Source organism: Psammomys obesus, unplaced genomic scaffold, assembly GCF_907164565.1.
Source record: "Psammomys obesus unplaced genomic scaffold, mPsaObe1.curated_primary_1811, whole genome shotgun sequence".
Classification (NCBI taxonomy): domain Eukaryota; kingdom Metazoa; phylum Chordata; class Mammalia; order Rodentia; family Muridae; genus Psammomys; species Psammomys obesus.
The window spans coordinates 15666585-15682550 of record NW_026596117.1 but is presented as its reverse complement, the minus strand read 5'-3'; the positions used below and the strand labels follow the sequence as shown (position 1 = coordinate 15682550).

General features: G+C 35.6%; 1 protein-coding gene across 2 annotated transcripts in view; it reads right to left on the bottom strand.

Annotated features, from left to right (window-relative positions):
- Window positions 1–827: 827 nt before the first annotated feature.
- Window positions 828–15966, bottom strand: part of Gabra2 (gamma-aminobutyric acid type A receptor subunit alpha2) — a 146391-nt gene continuing 131252 nt past the window's right edge. For both annotated transcript variants that reach the window (XM_055629379.1, XM_055629380.1), the window contains one exon: window positions 828–3925. In XM_055629379.1, coding sequence (XP_055485354.1) covers window positions 3629–3925 — 297 coding nt within the window. In that variant the 3' untranslated portion in view covers window positions 828–3628. The remainder of the gene's footprint in view (window positions 3926–15966) is intronic.

Below are 15966 nucleotides of genomic sequence, written 5' to 3'. Positions count from 1 at the left end.
CCCTCACAAAGAATAAAAACAAAGTCATACAAGTACGTAAGAGATCTGAATAAAAATAGTCTCTCCCCTTATAAGCATTAGGATGGATAAATAGATAGATAATGATGATAAATAGATAGACAGATAGATAGATGATAGGTGAAAAATATTAATCAAAGAAAATGCTAGTGAAATAATGTTTTTTTTATTTTAAATAAATGTGAACTATTTAAGGGGAGTTTTAGAAATATTGTCCAAGAGTTCACTCATCCATAGGAACTTATAATACATCCCTGAAAATATCTTTCAATATTAGGATTGTCAGCCAAGAATTAATGAATATTTTATGTTCACCTTTTTGCCATATTTATTGTTAAGAAAAATAGGAGGAAAAAAACATTTCCCATTTTATCGTAGTAGGTATACACCTCATAAACTCTCAGAATTAAATTAATTTATATCTTTTGGGAAATTAGGAATTTATAATGAAAAAATACTATCTTTGCTTATAGTCTGTGTCTGTGATATGAGAGATGTTTACAGTAGGCTTTGGGAGTTTTCCAAAGAGTGAAGAAAAGTAAGAGACAGCTGGAGAAGTTGCTATATAATATGCTCATCTCTTTCTATAAATGTACATTCTGCACACATCACCACTGTCTACGTCATTGTACATTACAGCATACTTGATCTGTTATTTGTTGAGTCAAATAAACAAATATTAATATGTGGTATGTATCTTCTGAAAGCAATTTTATAGTGACACATCTGTATTCTTTTCATTTCATAGTTTAACTTTTTATTATAGAGCAATTATAAAAATCTTATTCTTTAATTATTTTGCTCTATGATACTCAACATTTCTACAAGAAGAGTAAAAGCTTCTTCTTACATATTTTAATTTTTAAAGAATACGAATACATAAAAATACACCAAAATCAGAGCCCCAATAGAAAATTCTGAAACACATGATTGGAAGATTTAACCTTTCTGAACGTCATTAGAATCAAATATGTTTTTCATGACTGAAATGAAAAATTTCAACTCTATTAGTTCAAAGAATAACAATCATGATAAGTTTTCTACTTTTTCTGCCATGAAACAAAACAAAAATAACTAACAAAAGTAATGTCATCAACATAATCACAGCACTTCGTTGAAGATATAAATGGACCTTTCCTGTTGACCTGTGGAAAATTATTTAAAACTGTTTTTACATATGTACATATTTATAATGACGTGATGAATAATAAGACAGTAAAAGAGTGGGGTGGAAGTATAAGCTATTCACTTTAAAGACATATTTTACTGTTATCTTTATGTAGGATGCTGGGGTATATGCACATATGTATGGTGCCCATGGAATCCTGAAGAGAGTGTCAGATCTCCTGGAGCCTAGTCACAGGCACTTTTGAGGCACTGTGGGTGCTGGGAATTGAAATCAAGTCCTTTGCAGAAAAAATACATGCTGTCAAGCTCTGAGCTCTCTTTAGCCAGAAACTGTTCTGAAAACTCTGGCCACATACACCACGGAAAGCATCTTACCAAATACCACATTCCCTCCTGCCCTGCCTCACATCTCCCTCAGCTTGTGGATACAAGAGCCTTTGCTCTACGCAAGCATTTAAGAAACCAGAGTATCTTTTACTTTTGTTGGATGGATGGTATTCAGGTTTAAAAATTATCTAGATGGTAAGGAAGTAGTTACTGGAAGGGAATTAACAAAATAACATTTATTTTCTCACGAAATAATTTTATTAAGGTTTATGGATTACTCTCCATGAGGAAAGTTGTAATGTCAAGGTTGTCTTCGTGGTGAATTCTGCTGGTAAGATGCAGCTATGACCCTGGTATTAATACAGTCATGCAAAGCACATAGTAGAATCACACTAGAAAAGAAAATTAAAAAATCGAATGAGGCAAAGAAACACTACTAGGTTTTTTTGAGAGTTTGCTTATTTCCAGAATATGCCCCTTTATTGATTTTGTGAGCGGACCTGTTTTGCACTATACTCAAATACTGTACAAAATTGAAAGGAATGCCACTATTTGACTACTTAGGTTTCTACCAAAACATCATTGTGAATTTGCGTTTAATTTTAAAAGTCAACTAATAACTGCTAATGTACATGTCAGTCAAAGGTGAATTTAGTATCAACACAACACAGTTAACTTCAGCATCTTTCAGGGGCATAAATAGTAACTTTAAATATTAAAAGAAAATTAATTTTACCCACTAACCATCAGTAATTTTATAAAATTGAAAATCTTGTTTTCTAATTTAGCTACGTGGTGTGTGTGGTGTGTGTGTGTATGTGGTGTGTGTGTCAGTGTATGTATGCTGTGTGTGTAGGGGGGGTATTAAGTGTATGTGTGTGTGTGTGTGTGTGTGTGTGTGTGACATGATCCACAATCTGTTGATGATGTGATGTCTTAAAGTTGTGGTTTAAAAATGTTCAACTCTTACCAAAACCACTTCTGGTATACAAAGCTGCTGTAAATTCGAGTCAATGAAATTTAAAGTTGCAATTTACAAAAGCAGATTTACATCAATTCTTATCTGAAAGAGCTGCTTTCTGAACAGAAAAATGTGCCAACTAACTGCCCTTTCCTTTATAATTAGTGGCTTCTCAGTCTTGATGAGAAGAAGCCTTAAGGCAGAATTTACAGTAAACAGGAAAGAAGAGAATCATATAAGTGCTCATCAGTACCTGGGACACCTATGAATTCTCATCGCTTGGAGTTTTTGGCACAGCTTTCTAATCTGTTATGAATGAACTTTGCTCCATTGCAGCCAAGATGGTTGCTTTCTTCCATTCTCCAGCACCAGAAAAATTCAGCTGACAACACATACCTGGAAAGACTAACTCCATGTATCTTTTTTTTTTTTTTTTTGAATGTTAGGTAGTTTCCAATGATTCAAGTGAGCTGTAAGGTTAAGTTACTACTTTCAAATAAACTCTGAAGCTAAAAATACAATGACCATGACATTCCAATATTTATTAAATTTAAGCATAATTAACATCCTGTCCTGGTGACTCATAGTTATTTGAGCTTGTCATGCTTGTAATATGTACATTGCTATAGGTATTCTACATAGTAATTAAAAGCTGTTCTCACACCTCTAGCTTTCCCTTTATTTGTGTCAAGCTTTCAATTACATCAGCAGGGGTTCTGAATAGTCCTGAAGGGAGTAGACAAGTGGTTCACCTTTTCTCATATTTGAGTGACAATATTAATCTCCAATCATAGTTAGGTAACAGTAGAAATGTTTTTCTAGGTAATATCTAAATCAAAGTTTCCCGAAAGGGCAACATATTATTCCAACTTTCATCATAATAAGAACATTAGGAAATCGTGTCATCTGAAATCCACTTTAAACTAGGTCCTACGGTAAATCTTTTTTAAAAGGCAATGGTTCATTTGGCACGGGATGTTTTCTGACTGTATTTTCATGAGTTAGCAAGTGCAGGTGTCCTTTAGAGGTAAGGTAAGCTCTATGACTATATACATACTGTACATATTGGGTCATAAATTAGCAGTTATTAGTCAGACTGTACAGAGCAGGGGAAAAAAACCCAAAAAACAAAACAACAACAACAAAAACAAGTGGGTTGTTTCTATATAGCCCAATGGTAAGCAATGTCTAGACTCATGGACTGACCCCTAATACAGGCTCCCTGTTTAAATAGGTAGCCCAATAAACTAAATTGAATGTACCAAACAGAACTGGAAAAACTATTCTAGACATTCTGTCAATTTTGCTGACACTGTTGAAGGTTTTCTTGGCTTCAGCCGGCTTGTTTTCTGGCTTCTTGTTGGGTTCTGGTGTCGTTGCACTTTTTGAAATAGTGGAGAGAACAGGATCTTTGGAAAGATTTGGGGCATAGTTGGCAACAGCTACCGCATAGGCATTGTTCTGTATCATGACGGAGCCTTTCTCTTTTTTCTATTGGAAAATAGAAAAATTAATTGAGTGTGGGTTTAGCCTGTTTCTTGAAAATTTCCAAACTACCGTTCTAATTCTAGAAAAAAAAATATTACTCAAATATGCATTGTTACTAGAGAAGAAAAATTAAGGAAAGTAAACAAAGCAAGTTCAATAAATCCTAAAAACATGAATGAGAAAATTCATGTAGTACAATTCAGGCACATTTTACCAGGGAATGAATTTCTACTGTTAACATAGAAAATGAGCAGTAATAAAAGTAATATAAAGATTTAATAATAGTTTCACTGTTAAAAGTCATTCACACATTTTTAATTAATGAGCAAATAAATACGTAAAATGCGAGGATTTAAAGAAGAGTTATGATGATCAACAATGAATGACCTTAAATAGTTTCAGTGAGCAGTAATCAACCTACCTTATGATAAACTTAGGAGTCAACACATTATGACTGCAAGAAATTGTCACTTTATGTAGATGGATGGCTACAAACCTCTAAACCTCCACTACGATAAAAAAGATATGAATCCCATCTTTTCGGCTTCCCTCAGACCACCACTCGTTTTCTGTTGTATTAATAAAGAATCCCCATTTCAGGACTCAGCAGTTCTTGCCTCAGTGACTATCACTTGCTCCAAATAATTTCCCTTTGTGCTCTTCTGGCTTGGCCTAACCCTGCCCAGCCATTAGACACTATGGCTAAGGGGAGAGCCATAGGAACCAAATTAGACACATTAGAACACGCCACACTTAAGTGTAAATCTCTGCAACAGTAGCTCATGGAGCCTAGAATACAAACGGCATTTTGTGAAGCACTCCATCTCTGTATTCACTACATAGCAACACCCTAAGGTACCTTGGGGTACCCCATATTAGCTTTATCTGTACTCACCCAATTTTCCACATGATTAGTTTGCTTTCATATTTCACCATGAATGTGAATGTAATTTCTGTGGAATACCTTGCTTACACATTGACCCTAAAATAATTTTTTCCCCACATAGTCAGTCTCAGAATACTCCAATTTGTTTCTATCGCAGGACGTATTAAAGTATATAAGTGCTTTCTTTGCCATATGATTATTTAACTGAGGTATTCTATTCTTAGTAAGATGTAAATACAGTGAGGTTTGATGGTGTCTCTGTCTTGTTGATCTTTGTAACCTCAGCACCTGCCATGAAACTTTCTCATAAATATCTTTCATGAGCTAGACATAACATACATATAGTAAATGGAATGTGAAAATACAAATATTATTTATCTGTTTATTCAAAGCTAAGTATATTGTAATATACCTACATGACAAAAAAATGAGCCAACAATGAGCTACACAAAAAGTATAAAGCGATTTCCAAGTTAACCTCATGCTATTAGTTTAAGAACAGGGTCTACTATGGAGGTTTTAAAGCATGGCCTGTACTCCTCTCTGTGAAAGAGCTGAAAAAAATTACAGCAGTTAGCGATGTCATGCTTCCAAACAGCAGCAATGATTTTCTGTCTGAAAGTTTGTTTAAAGTTTTGAATTGGAGTTTTTTCCCCCTAACATACTTTGATGATGATTATGTCATTATGACTACTTCCAAAAAGTTCAATAATCCAGAAAATGCACAACACACACTGAATCTGTTGTTATTTAAATATATATCTAAACCCCATTTTAAAATAAAAATCAGATTGAGCTTAAAGAGAATGAAATCCTCGAGTAAAACTTTTGGCCACTCTCTCTGTCAGCTTCCTAATTGATAAAAGGGAGAGATTATGACTTTTTTAAAAAGCTATACAGACTTGCTGTAACAAACAGATGAATTACCATATCCCATACTAACATTATGAAAGTATTTTCTCCAAGAGAAGTAGACTTAAAATTGTGACTATAATAACCTAGGCCAGTGGGTCTCGACCTTCCTCATGCTGTGACCTTTAATGTAATGTCTCAAGTTGTGGTGACCACCAATGACAAAACTATTTTCTTTGCTATTTCATAACTGTGATTTTGTTACTGTTGTGGATCATAATGTAAACACCTGTGTTTTCCAAAAGTCTTGGTGATCACCATGAAAGGAGCATTCAATGCCCCCCAAAAGGGGCCCTGACCCACAGGTTGAGAACTACTTATCTAGAAAAATGATCAACAGTAAAAAGAATGTGTAGCCTATATAACGAACATACTATGTATTTAGGGAAGACTACAAAAACATTGAATGGAAAAGCTTAGGGAGAGTTACATGAAATTAGAGCATTAAACTTAGATTAGAAATTATGGTATAGAAGTTCAGACAGTTAATGATATATTTTGTTGCAGTGTTTACAGATGGAAAAAATACTTTATTTTTACCAATGATCTTTCTGCACTGCACATTACTACGTTTCACTTTTAAATACTACCTTTCACTTTTCAATTTACTAGTGACATCATTAATGAATGGAAAAAAAATGTGTACAATGTACACCAATGGCAAATTAAAAAATTAAACTTAAAAAAGTGAATCTTTTTCTTCATTCTAGAAAATATGGCTTTAATATTTAATATTTTAAAGATATTAGTATTTAAAGATGAGTACACAATTCAGTGGAGGTCTACGTGTGAAATGAATGGTTGCCTTGACTTCAAAACACTCCCTGGGAAGTTAGAAACTGTACTGTCTTCAGACAGCCATGCATCCTGCAGTCTCAGGAGCCTACTCTGGGCAGGCAACTGCTAGCAAGTTCACTGAATGATGTGCAGAGCATCCATATGGTGTCATGTCTGCTCTAAGAGTAGCCCCAGCCTGCTACTGCACTCCTGACTGTTATTTTTGCAAAGCCTTGTTTAATGGGAGCACTGTCCTCTCGCTACCATCCCAGCTGTTCTTCTTTTCTAAAATTAAATGCATGGAGAGAAAGAGGTTCCTGAGTCCATAGCAGACTTAAAACATAGAGGTGCTTTAGTGAAATGAAATACTCACTGGCCAGGAGAACTCTTAATGGATAGCTAGCTTCTTCCATGGTTTTGAAAGGTGCTATACACAGACCGGTGCAGGAGGAAAGACCTGACATGTCTCATCCAGCTTGTCCCTTATATGTTACAATACTCACTTGCAGACAAAATGGTGTAACGGTAACCAAACACTTTCTGATAGGGTCTGAAACATGATCTGCAAGAGGGAATTCTTCCTTCAAATTTAAACTGAGGGATAGGTGAAGACTTCAAAGCTCCCAGGGAGGAATGTGCTACTGTTACTTAAATTAAAAAATATATATGTACCATCAAATTGCCTCCTAAATTTATACGTTGATGCCCGTAATTGTGTGCTGCTTTCAACATTAGCATTACTCCATTTTGTAGTGGACAATGATTAGTGCAGAGACTCATAATTGGTCAAGATGCTAAGAATAAGTGAACATGAGTGCTGATCCATAAATAGGATATCTATATCAACTGTCCCTTCCAGGGCTCAGAGAGAAATCACAGAAGAGGGAAAAGGAAAAAAGAAAGAAAGAAAGAAAGAAAGAAAGAAAGAAAGAAAGAAAGAAAGAAAGAAGGAAGGAAGGAAGGAAGGAAGGAAGGAAGGAAGGAAGGAAGGAAGGAAGGAAGGAAGGAAGGAAGGAAAGAAAGGAAAGGAAAGGAAAGGAAAGGAAAGGAAAGGAAAGGAAAGGAAAGGAAAGGAAAGGAAAGAAAAGAAAAGAAAAGAAAAGAAAAGAAAAGAAAAGAAAAGGAAAGAAAAGAAAAGAAAAGTATGAGCCCCTGGATGGAGAGCAGTCCTGTGAAGGGCTGATTTTAACATGTGACTTGACTTTGCACTCGGGACAAACAGCACCTGGGGTTCCCTGCAGAAGGTTTGCACATAACTAAGGCAGTCAGATTCCATCATGAATGGGGAAAGAGCTTGTTAGGCTCCAATCTAGCTGAGGCGCTCCTGGCAGTTGGTGGTCATGAAGAAGGGAGAACTGTGTTTTTTCGAGGATGTGGCCACTGCGAGGTTGCTCATGCTCTTGCGCATAACCCCAATGCCCACGCACATAGGATAGCAACAACTTAACTTGGAAGAATAAAAATAAGAATTTTTTAGGAGGACATAAAATGTGTGTGTGGGGGGATGCGAGGGCATTTCTAGTGGGAGTTGCTGGGGGGATAAAGAATGGATATGATCAATGAGACTGTATGGAGAAGATCTAAAACCCCTGCTCAGATGTAGCCCACAGACTCAGTTTCCAAGTGGCTTCCCTAGTAAGGCGAGCAGAGGTTTTCTCTGGCATGAACTCAGTGACAGGTTCTCTGACCATGTTCCCCTGGGGGTTCAGCCTTGTCAGGCCACAGAGGAAGACAATGCAACCAGTCCTGATGAGACCTGATAGGCGAGGGTCAGATAGATGGGAAGGAGGATCTCCCCTATCAGTGGACTAGCGGAGGAGCATAGGGGCAAAAGAGGGAAGAAGGATGGGACTGGGAGGAGACCAGGGAGGGGTCTATAGCCAGGATAAAAATTGAATAAATTGTATTAAATGATAATAATAAAAAAGAAAAAAAGAGAAAGGATATAATCAAACACATATTACACATGTGTGTGATTTTCTTAAAGAAGTAATAAAAACATTATGGAATTATTTTGAAAGCAGAATATATGTGTATGTTTCTGTGTATGTATGTATATGTTATATACAGCATTCTTTTTCATATTTTTAAGAAATAAATCTGTCAGCCATTTTACCAAAAACATCCATCTTCTAAACCATTAACAGAAGCTTTTGCTTAGGTCTGTTCAATACTGACTACTATTAACAAGAATACAGCTGAGAGACACTTTATTACAAAAAGATATTAGAATATTATTAAGGAGTGAATCAAGACAGACCACAGTGCCATGTTTCAGGAGACACTGACCTCTTCTAGCTATGCTTTCTTGGTGCTTAATCATTTACAAACTTGAAGAGATACTATCAAATAAGACCTCTTTGCTAACTATTCTGAAAAGAACTCATTGCCATGAAGACATTTTGTGATGTTTCTATATTGTTTTGACTCTGTGGAAAAACTAGAAAAGTTCTCAGTCTTCCTATTACTTATTTCCCTATAGTCTAACATAATTATTTTATTCATATGATAAGGCACTGAGTAAGTCACCCTCTGTCACATGGTGACTTATAACAGAAAAAAAAAGGATTATACAAATCCAGGCTACATGTATAAAACAAACTTTTAAAAATGTGACATTAAAAATTAAGAATGCACTCAACTAGAAAAAGAATCATGAAAGTAAAGTTAATTGAACAGCGTTACTTTTTACTAATTTTCAGACCTACTAGTACCTGAAACATGACCAATAAAAAGTCCTCTCTGCAGCACTCAATCACTGTACATCCCTTTATTTTGTTTTTGTTTTGTTTTGGCAAATACAGCATAAATCATTCAGAAGTAAGTTCAGCTTAAATCTCTCGACTTGCTGGCCAAAGGCACCCACCCATGCTCACTCCTCAACCTATGAATGGTGCCACGATTCAGCCCACATCTCATAATTAACCAGTATTTATTCTCAAGTTAGATATACTAGAATTTGTACCATTGCTGTTAGTAATGACTGCTCTTTTAGTCACACTCAGTGAGCCATCACTTTCTTTTTTAACTAATTAATTAATTAATTACAGTTTATTCACTTTGTATCCCTCATCTCCTCCTAGTCCCACCCACCCTTCCTCTTTTCCCTTAGGTCTCTGATAGGGGAGGACCTCCTCCCCTTCTATATGACCCTAGCCTATCTGGTCTCATGAAGGCTGGCTGCATCATCTTCCTCTGAGGCCTGGCAAAGCAGTAACCCCCAGGGGGAAGTCATCAAAGAACCTGCCACTGAATTCATGTCAGAGACAGCCTCTCTACCCCTCACTAGGGAACCCACTTGGAACCTGAGCTGCCTAAGGGCTTCTTCAGAGTAGGAGGTCTAGGTCCTCTCCATGCATGGTCCTTGGTTGGAGAATCTGTCTCTGCAGGACCCCCCTGGGCCCAGGTGTTTGAGCCATCACTTTCAACTGTTTGTCTTAAGTGGCCTTCTATGTCTTGCCATAACATTCTGGGACTGGTCTATGTAATAACATGTTCTTCTCCCGCTTTCGTTTTTTTTTCTCCATTTAATTGTGGGTAGCCTGAAAACACAGAACATCCCACAGAGATATTAGCATAGTTATTGGCCCAAATCAGACTCAGAAATGCTTTGCAAAATGGCAAATTTCTAATAAAAACCAAATTTAAATAAAATAAAAATGTAATATAAGGTAATCTGCTCTATAGGACAAAATAAATACTTTGTGAGATAGGATTAAAGCCAACAGCCTATGCACAGTTTTACTACCTTATTATCTCAAAGTTCCCAGTTTCACTATGCAGAGCTGTAGGAGAATAAGCACTGAACAAATAACCCCAGCTGATATGCGGTGCTGGGCAAGATGTGTTTGGATTGTGTTCAAGCAAAGCTGGGTCAGTCAACAAATGCTACATTTTAATAGATCTTGCTAAAAAGCAATAAGCTATCACACTGTTATTCAATATGTTTACAGCTCGGTTGTCTGTAAAGCAAAACGAATGAAAGAGGAATATAACAAATCTTATCACTTGGAGGGGAGAAAGGGACAGAGGGACAGACACTCTCCGATGTGCCTGCTGCTGGCGCTCCGATGCCAGTAGAGAGCCACGTACTCATGAGCATACAGGCAGCAATACTTGGATGCAAGGGTTTATTAATAAGAAAAAATAATCAAAAAGGAGACATGTATCTGGGAGAGAGACAGGGTTGGGACACTATGGGAAGTGAGAGGGAGATGGTGGTGAATGGATGTGATCAATATGCATGCACAGAACTTTCAAAGAATGAAAAATATTATTAATAATGAGAAGTAAAAAAATATATTTGATGAGATTCAAAATGTTATCAGCTTATTGCTCTGGAGACTGTTGATGTATTTTTAAAATGTCAAGTCTACAAGACTCCTGACTGCTGAATCCAAAGGTTTTACACAGCAGTTTTACAAACTTGGCATCATTTATGTAGTAGAGAAAGTAACATACCAGTACATGAATAAATTAGCTAGCTGAAATTTGGGTGCCAATCAGAAGCGAGACTTGGCAGATGGATGAAAATAACTGTCATGTGGTTTCAGAAATTGGTACACAGTAAGCTTCTGAGAATTACTATCAAATAGTCAATGCAACAGGCATTGTAGGAAGAAAATTTGGTTTACAAAGTCAAGTGTATGCTCTTTCTAACATGATGTGTTGTCCTTTCATCAATTTTTGTTTGTTTGTTTGTGGTCCAGTACTTATAAAACAACAAGTTCCCTGATCAGATAATGTTACCATTGACTGACTAACCATCCTGACTATGAAAAGTTATACTTACAGAAGAGTGTGAGGAGGTTAAACAATCCATCTGCTTCTCTAAGTACTCTAAAGACTGTGCATAGCTCAAACTGGACCATGAAAAAATTACATGCTTGGACCATCTTAGTTTATATCCATGAAGAATTGTCTTTACTGAGTTGTGTGTTAATACAATGCCTTCAGCATTTATTGAAGGGGACCACAAGAAACATTAGTATGAAATTTATTGCAGCAGTTATTGTGAAAAAGTTGACATTGTCTACCACAGCACCCAGGTCACTTCTATCATAAAAACAATTCTAATGTAAGAAAAATATTTTCTTTATGAATATTTATTTTTTTCTCCTTTTTGATTAAAAACATAACACCACAAACCCACCTATAAATCCGCTGAGCAAAAACCTTAGAATGTGAAACTCAACTATGGTAGCTGGGAATTGTTTCCTGTGAGGTAGCTAAAACTTGTTTTTCTTTGATTCTTGCTTCCTACTTCTACTTTATAATTTCATGATAAAGTATTATAATTTGATTACATAAGCTCTTTAATAAAGTACTTCACATTGTTTTAGAACAAGATGTTGTCAAAATTGGAAATAAAAAAGCTGGAGAGAAGACTCAGTGAGTGAAAGCACAGGTTACTCTTCCAGAGGACACAGGTTCAATTACCAGCACCCACATTGCTACTCTAAACCATCTGTAACTCTGATTCCGGATGATCTGATGTCCTCTTCTGGCCTCCTTGGGCATCATGCACCTTTGGTGCACAGACATACATGCAGACAAAGCATCCATACACAACATGAAATTTAAAAATTAATCAAAAATTAAAAATAAATGAATAAGTATACTTTAAAATGTGGTGTTACCTATAAATTAATAAAGTGAATCAAAAAACAATGGCCCATTTCAAAATTTTGGATACTATATTGTTATATATGTGCTTTAGATTATTTATTTTTTTGCCAGTTTGAACTTACTGTCTCAGATATATAAATAAAATCAATCTTTAAAAAAAACTGAATTTAAACTAAAAATGCTTGAACAAAGAGCTAGGGTCAGTTATGTGCTAAACAGTCTATATACAAGGTGTCAGAAGATGCAATAACTAATAAGACAAACCATCATTCTCTCAGATTTTCAAATCTAGTTGTAAAAAGAATTACTTACAATAAAATAGTAATTTAGTGAGCTGATACAAGTCAATTTAATGTCAAGTGCTCTGGAAAAGCAATATAGGGGTTCAATTTATGTAAGTCTGGAAATAAGATAAGACGTTTTTGACACTTTGAAGTTGGACAAGGAAAGAGGATATTCCACCAAGAAGGGGTAGCATGACCAATGTCAGAGGCATGAAGACACATAATATTTTGAGGGAAATAATTGTAATTTGTAATTGGTATGTATATGAGCACCAACTCTGGATAATGTGTATTTCAGTGTCAACACTTCTGAAATGTGTGTATCTAACCAAGTAATTTCACTGAAATAATCCCCAGACGTAAATTAAAGATGTTTACAGGCATATAAATTCATAATACTTTTAGAAAATTCTACTAATCTCTCATCATGTAAGAAAATCTATGAGTAAATGACATATTTGGAACATATTAGTCTTAGAATTCTACCTTCGATAATTCATTATAGAACTGAAAAGTTAAGTAATTTGCACTAATGTTTATTTAACCCTAAGATGATGATGTGTACTTAAAATATGTTTAAAAAGCAGAAGCAGTAAATAGATAAAATAACAGTGAGTTACATCATGAGATTTTTAAGACAGATAACAAGCAAGAGTTAATGTCAGAAACTGGAAAATGTTCCCTGCTTGTTGGAATGTAACATTTTGTCATGCCCCTGACTTTGGTATCAATTTCTGGTAAATACCTAGATAAGAGCATAGAAAGAAGAACATGAACAGAGAATAGCATGAGGTTTGATTTTCTTTGTTTGCCTGTTGATGTTATCTTTGTCTTTTGGAAGAGAGAGTAGAGTTGCTATTATCCATGTTTTGTAATTATTAGATTATTGCCTATTTGTAACACATTTACAGACATCATAGTTACACACTAACACTAGGAATTCCAGTGCCTGAGAACACCTGAGTGAATCTGAGTTGAAGATACCGGTGCCCTTTCACTGTTAAGAATATTGAGTCAAGAGATTTTCCCATGGGGTACAAACAGTTTATCAGTCACATAACAGAAGCAGTTACTCTGTCTCAACTTTCTAAGTCCTTGAGTACTTTTTTTATTAAAAGACATTTACTTATTTATTTTATGTGTATGGGTGTCTTTTTTTCCCCATGTGTATCCAGGTTTACTGCTTGTATTTCCAGTGCCTTAGGGGGCCACTAAGAGTTGTGTCAGATCCCCTGATACTGCAGATACAGACAGTTGTCAACCAACATGTGGATGTTGGGAATCCAAGCATTGTTCTTCTGGAGGAGCAGCCACTGTTCTTAACTCCTGAGCCATTTCTCCAGCTCCAGTTCTTGACATTTTATCACAAATTTGGAAATGACTGGACATATCTCAGCATCTGCACCTCTCAATGGTTACAGTGTTAGAGGCAGGTGGAAATGGTTAGGGAAGGAGATGGGTATATGATGCTGGGAGATAAAAAAAATGATATGGTTCAGGGTCAGACCTGAACTATTAAATTCTTGGTCTATTGTAAACCACAAGACAAGCGTATTGGTTATAGATTTTTTTTAATTAGTAATATTTCAATAATTCATGCCACATTTACTGAATATATATGGCATGTAAGATATTTTGAAACTTCCCAGAAGTAAATGGTTTATTAAAATAACTATGGGGTCATTATGATGACAGGCAGATTTAAGGTGCAAATATTCAGTTATGAAAAATGATAAGGCTTTTCCAAAACTCAGGAAAGCATGCATACTCTTAATGGAACCCAATAATATTGGAAATAATATTCAATAGAAATAGTAAAAACTGAACTTTGTGTCAATGAGCAAGGACTACATGATTTTTGACAATAAATGAATTGATGATGTGTCTACTGTTGTAGATATTTCTGCAAATATTTTCAGTACAACTTTGACATTGAGAACTACATTGCAAACAATTAGAAACTAACAAAAGCATCAAAGAAGGCTGACATGACTTTTTCCGGGGAACATGACCACGATGGAGAAACTTGATGCGTTCTGATTGTGGCAAAGGACTTCACAGGGTGGAATGGATTGTGGTAGCTGCCAGGGTGTGAGCAAAGGATGCTGACATTACTAAAGCATTTCTTAATGAAAAGAGAAAACGTCGAGTTGGACCCAGGACTATGTCCTCAGCATAGCAGCGGAAGGCTCAGAAAGAATCCAAAAGGGAGATGGAAAAGTTCACACGGTATTAAGTTAGGGAACACCAGTTATGAGGCAGTGAAGGAAAGAATTTAAGGATACAGAGGACTAAGACCTGAAGTAAAAAGAATAACAGGGGAGAATTCATTTCAGAAATTTTGGGTGGTGAAAGGAGTGTCAATTCTGGGGAGGGTGTGATGGTGTAGATCTGGGGTTGGTCCTCATTTGCTTTATGACAAGTTAACTAAGTCTCTCAACAGGAAAATATGAATGAGGCAGTTAAATGGCAAAAAGCAATTTTCACCAAATAAAACTAATAACAATGGATGGAATAAGTTTTAGAAAGCAACAGGAGAGGCGTCAGCAACAGAAGTGGAAGATTAGTTCCGGTAAGGCTAGAGAAGAGCCATAGAGTATGGAGTCTTTTAGAAGTACTTGGGTGTTCTATAAACAGATACCTATGTGTTCTTTTAAAATCTGACCCCTTTGTCTGGATGTATACTTTTAGAATGAAGTTTTCTTCACTAATGCCACAAGTGAGGCTAAACATGGTATAAAGATCTATCAAGATCTTAGGGCTCAAAAGTAGCTGAAACATAAAAAAAAAAATCATTAAATATCATTTGTTCATAATCTTGTATGTAAAGTCTAAGTTCCAGACATATAAATTTACAGACACATTTCTTGTTTTCAACACATAGTATAGACGTGCATCTCTAAGTGTTTTTTAATACGGCAATTATTTTTTGTATTTTATAAAACATTGATTAAGCTCTGGATGTTCTTTGTACTGACTGACAATACAACTGCATTTACTCAAGTTTACAAATGCCAAAGCAAAGGACTGCTTGCAGACAACTGACCGCGAATAGACAAAACCTCTGTATTTGAAGAAAACTATTATTTCCCATTATTATTGAAATTGAATTAACTATTATTTAAAAATTAAATCTCATGAAAACTAAAGCAGAAGGTAGGATTTAGCAAAGTGTCTTCTGGGAAGCTGGTCACCTCATGGCACTCTACTTGATTTCTTTTCAGCTCTATGAACCTACTTATTTTAAAGGTAAGTTAAGGGAACATATCTCCAATTTCATTTTAATAAAGAAAGTGAATGGAGTACACTTGTAAACCCACTATTATAAAATTTTTCATACCTTTCAGTTAAGATAAATAGGTTCTCTCATCAATGTATTGCAATATTTACAATAAAAATATTTTACTCAACAAAACCTTTAAAAGAGCCTATGGTGTGCTCTCCTAGCCATGTCGTCTATTGAGAAAGTGTACATATATACCAATATAGCTAAAGTGAAGTACACAGATAAACAAAATGAAAAGCAATTCACTATATGGAAAATGAAACTGAACAAA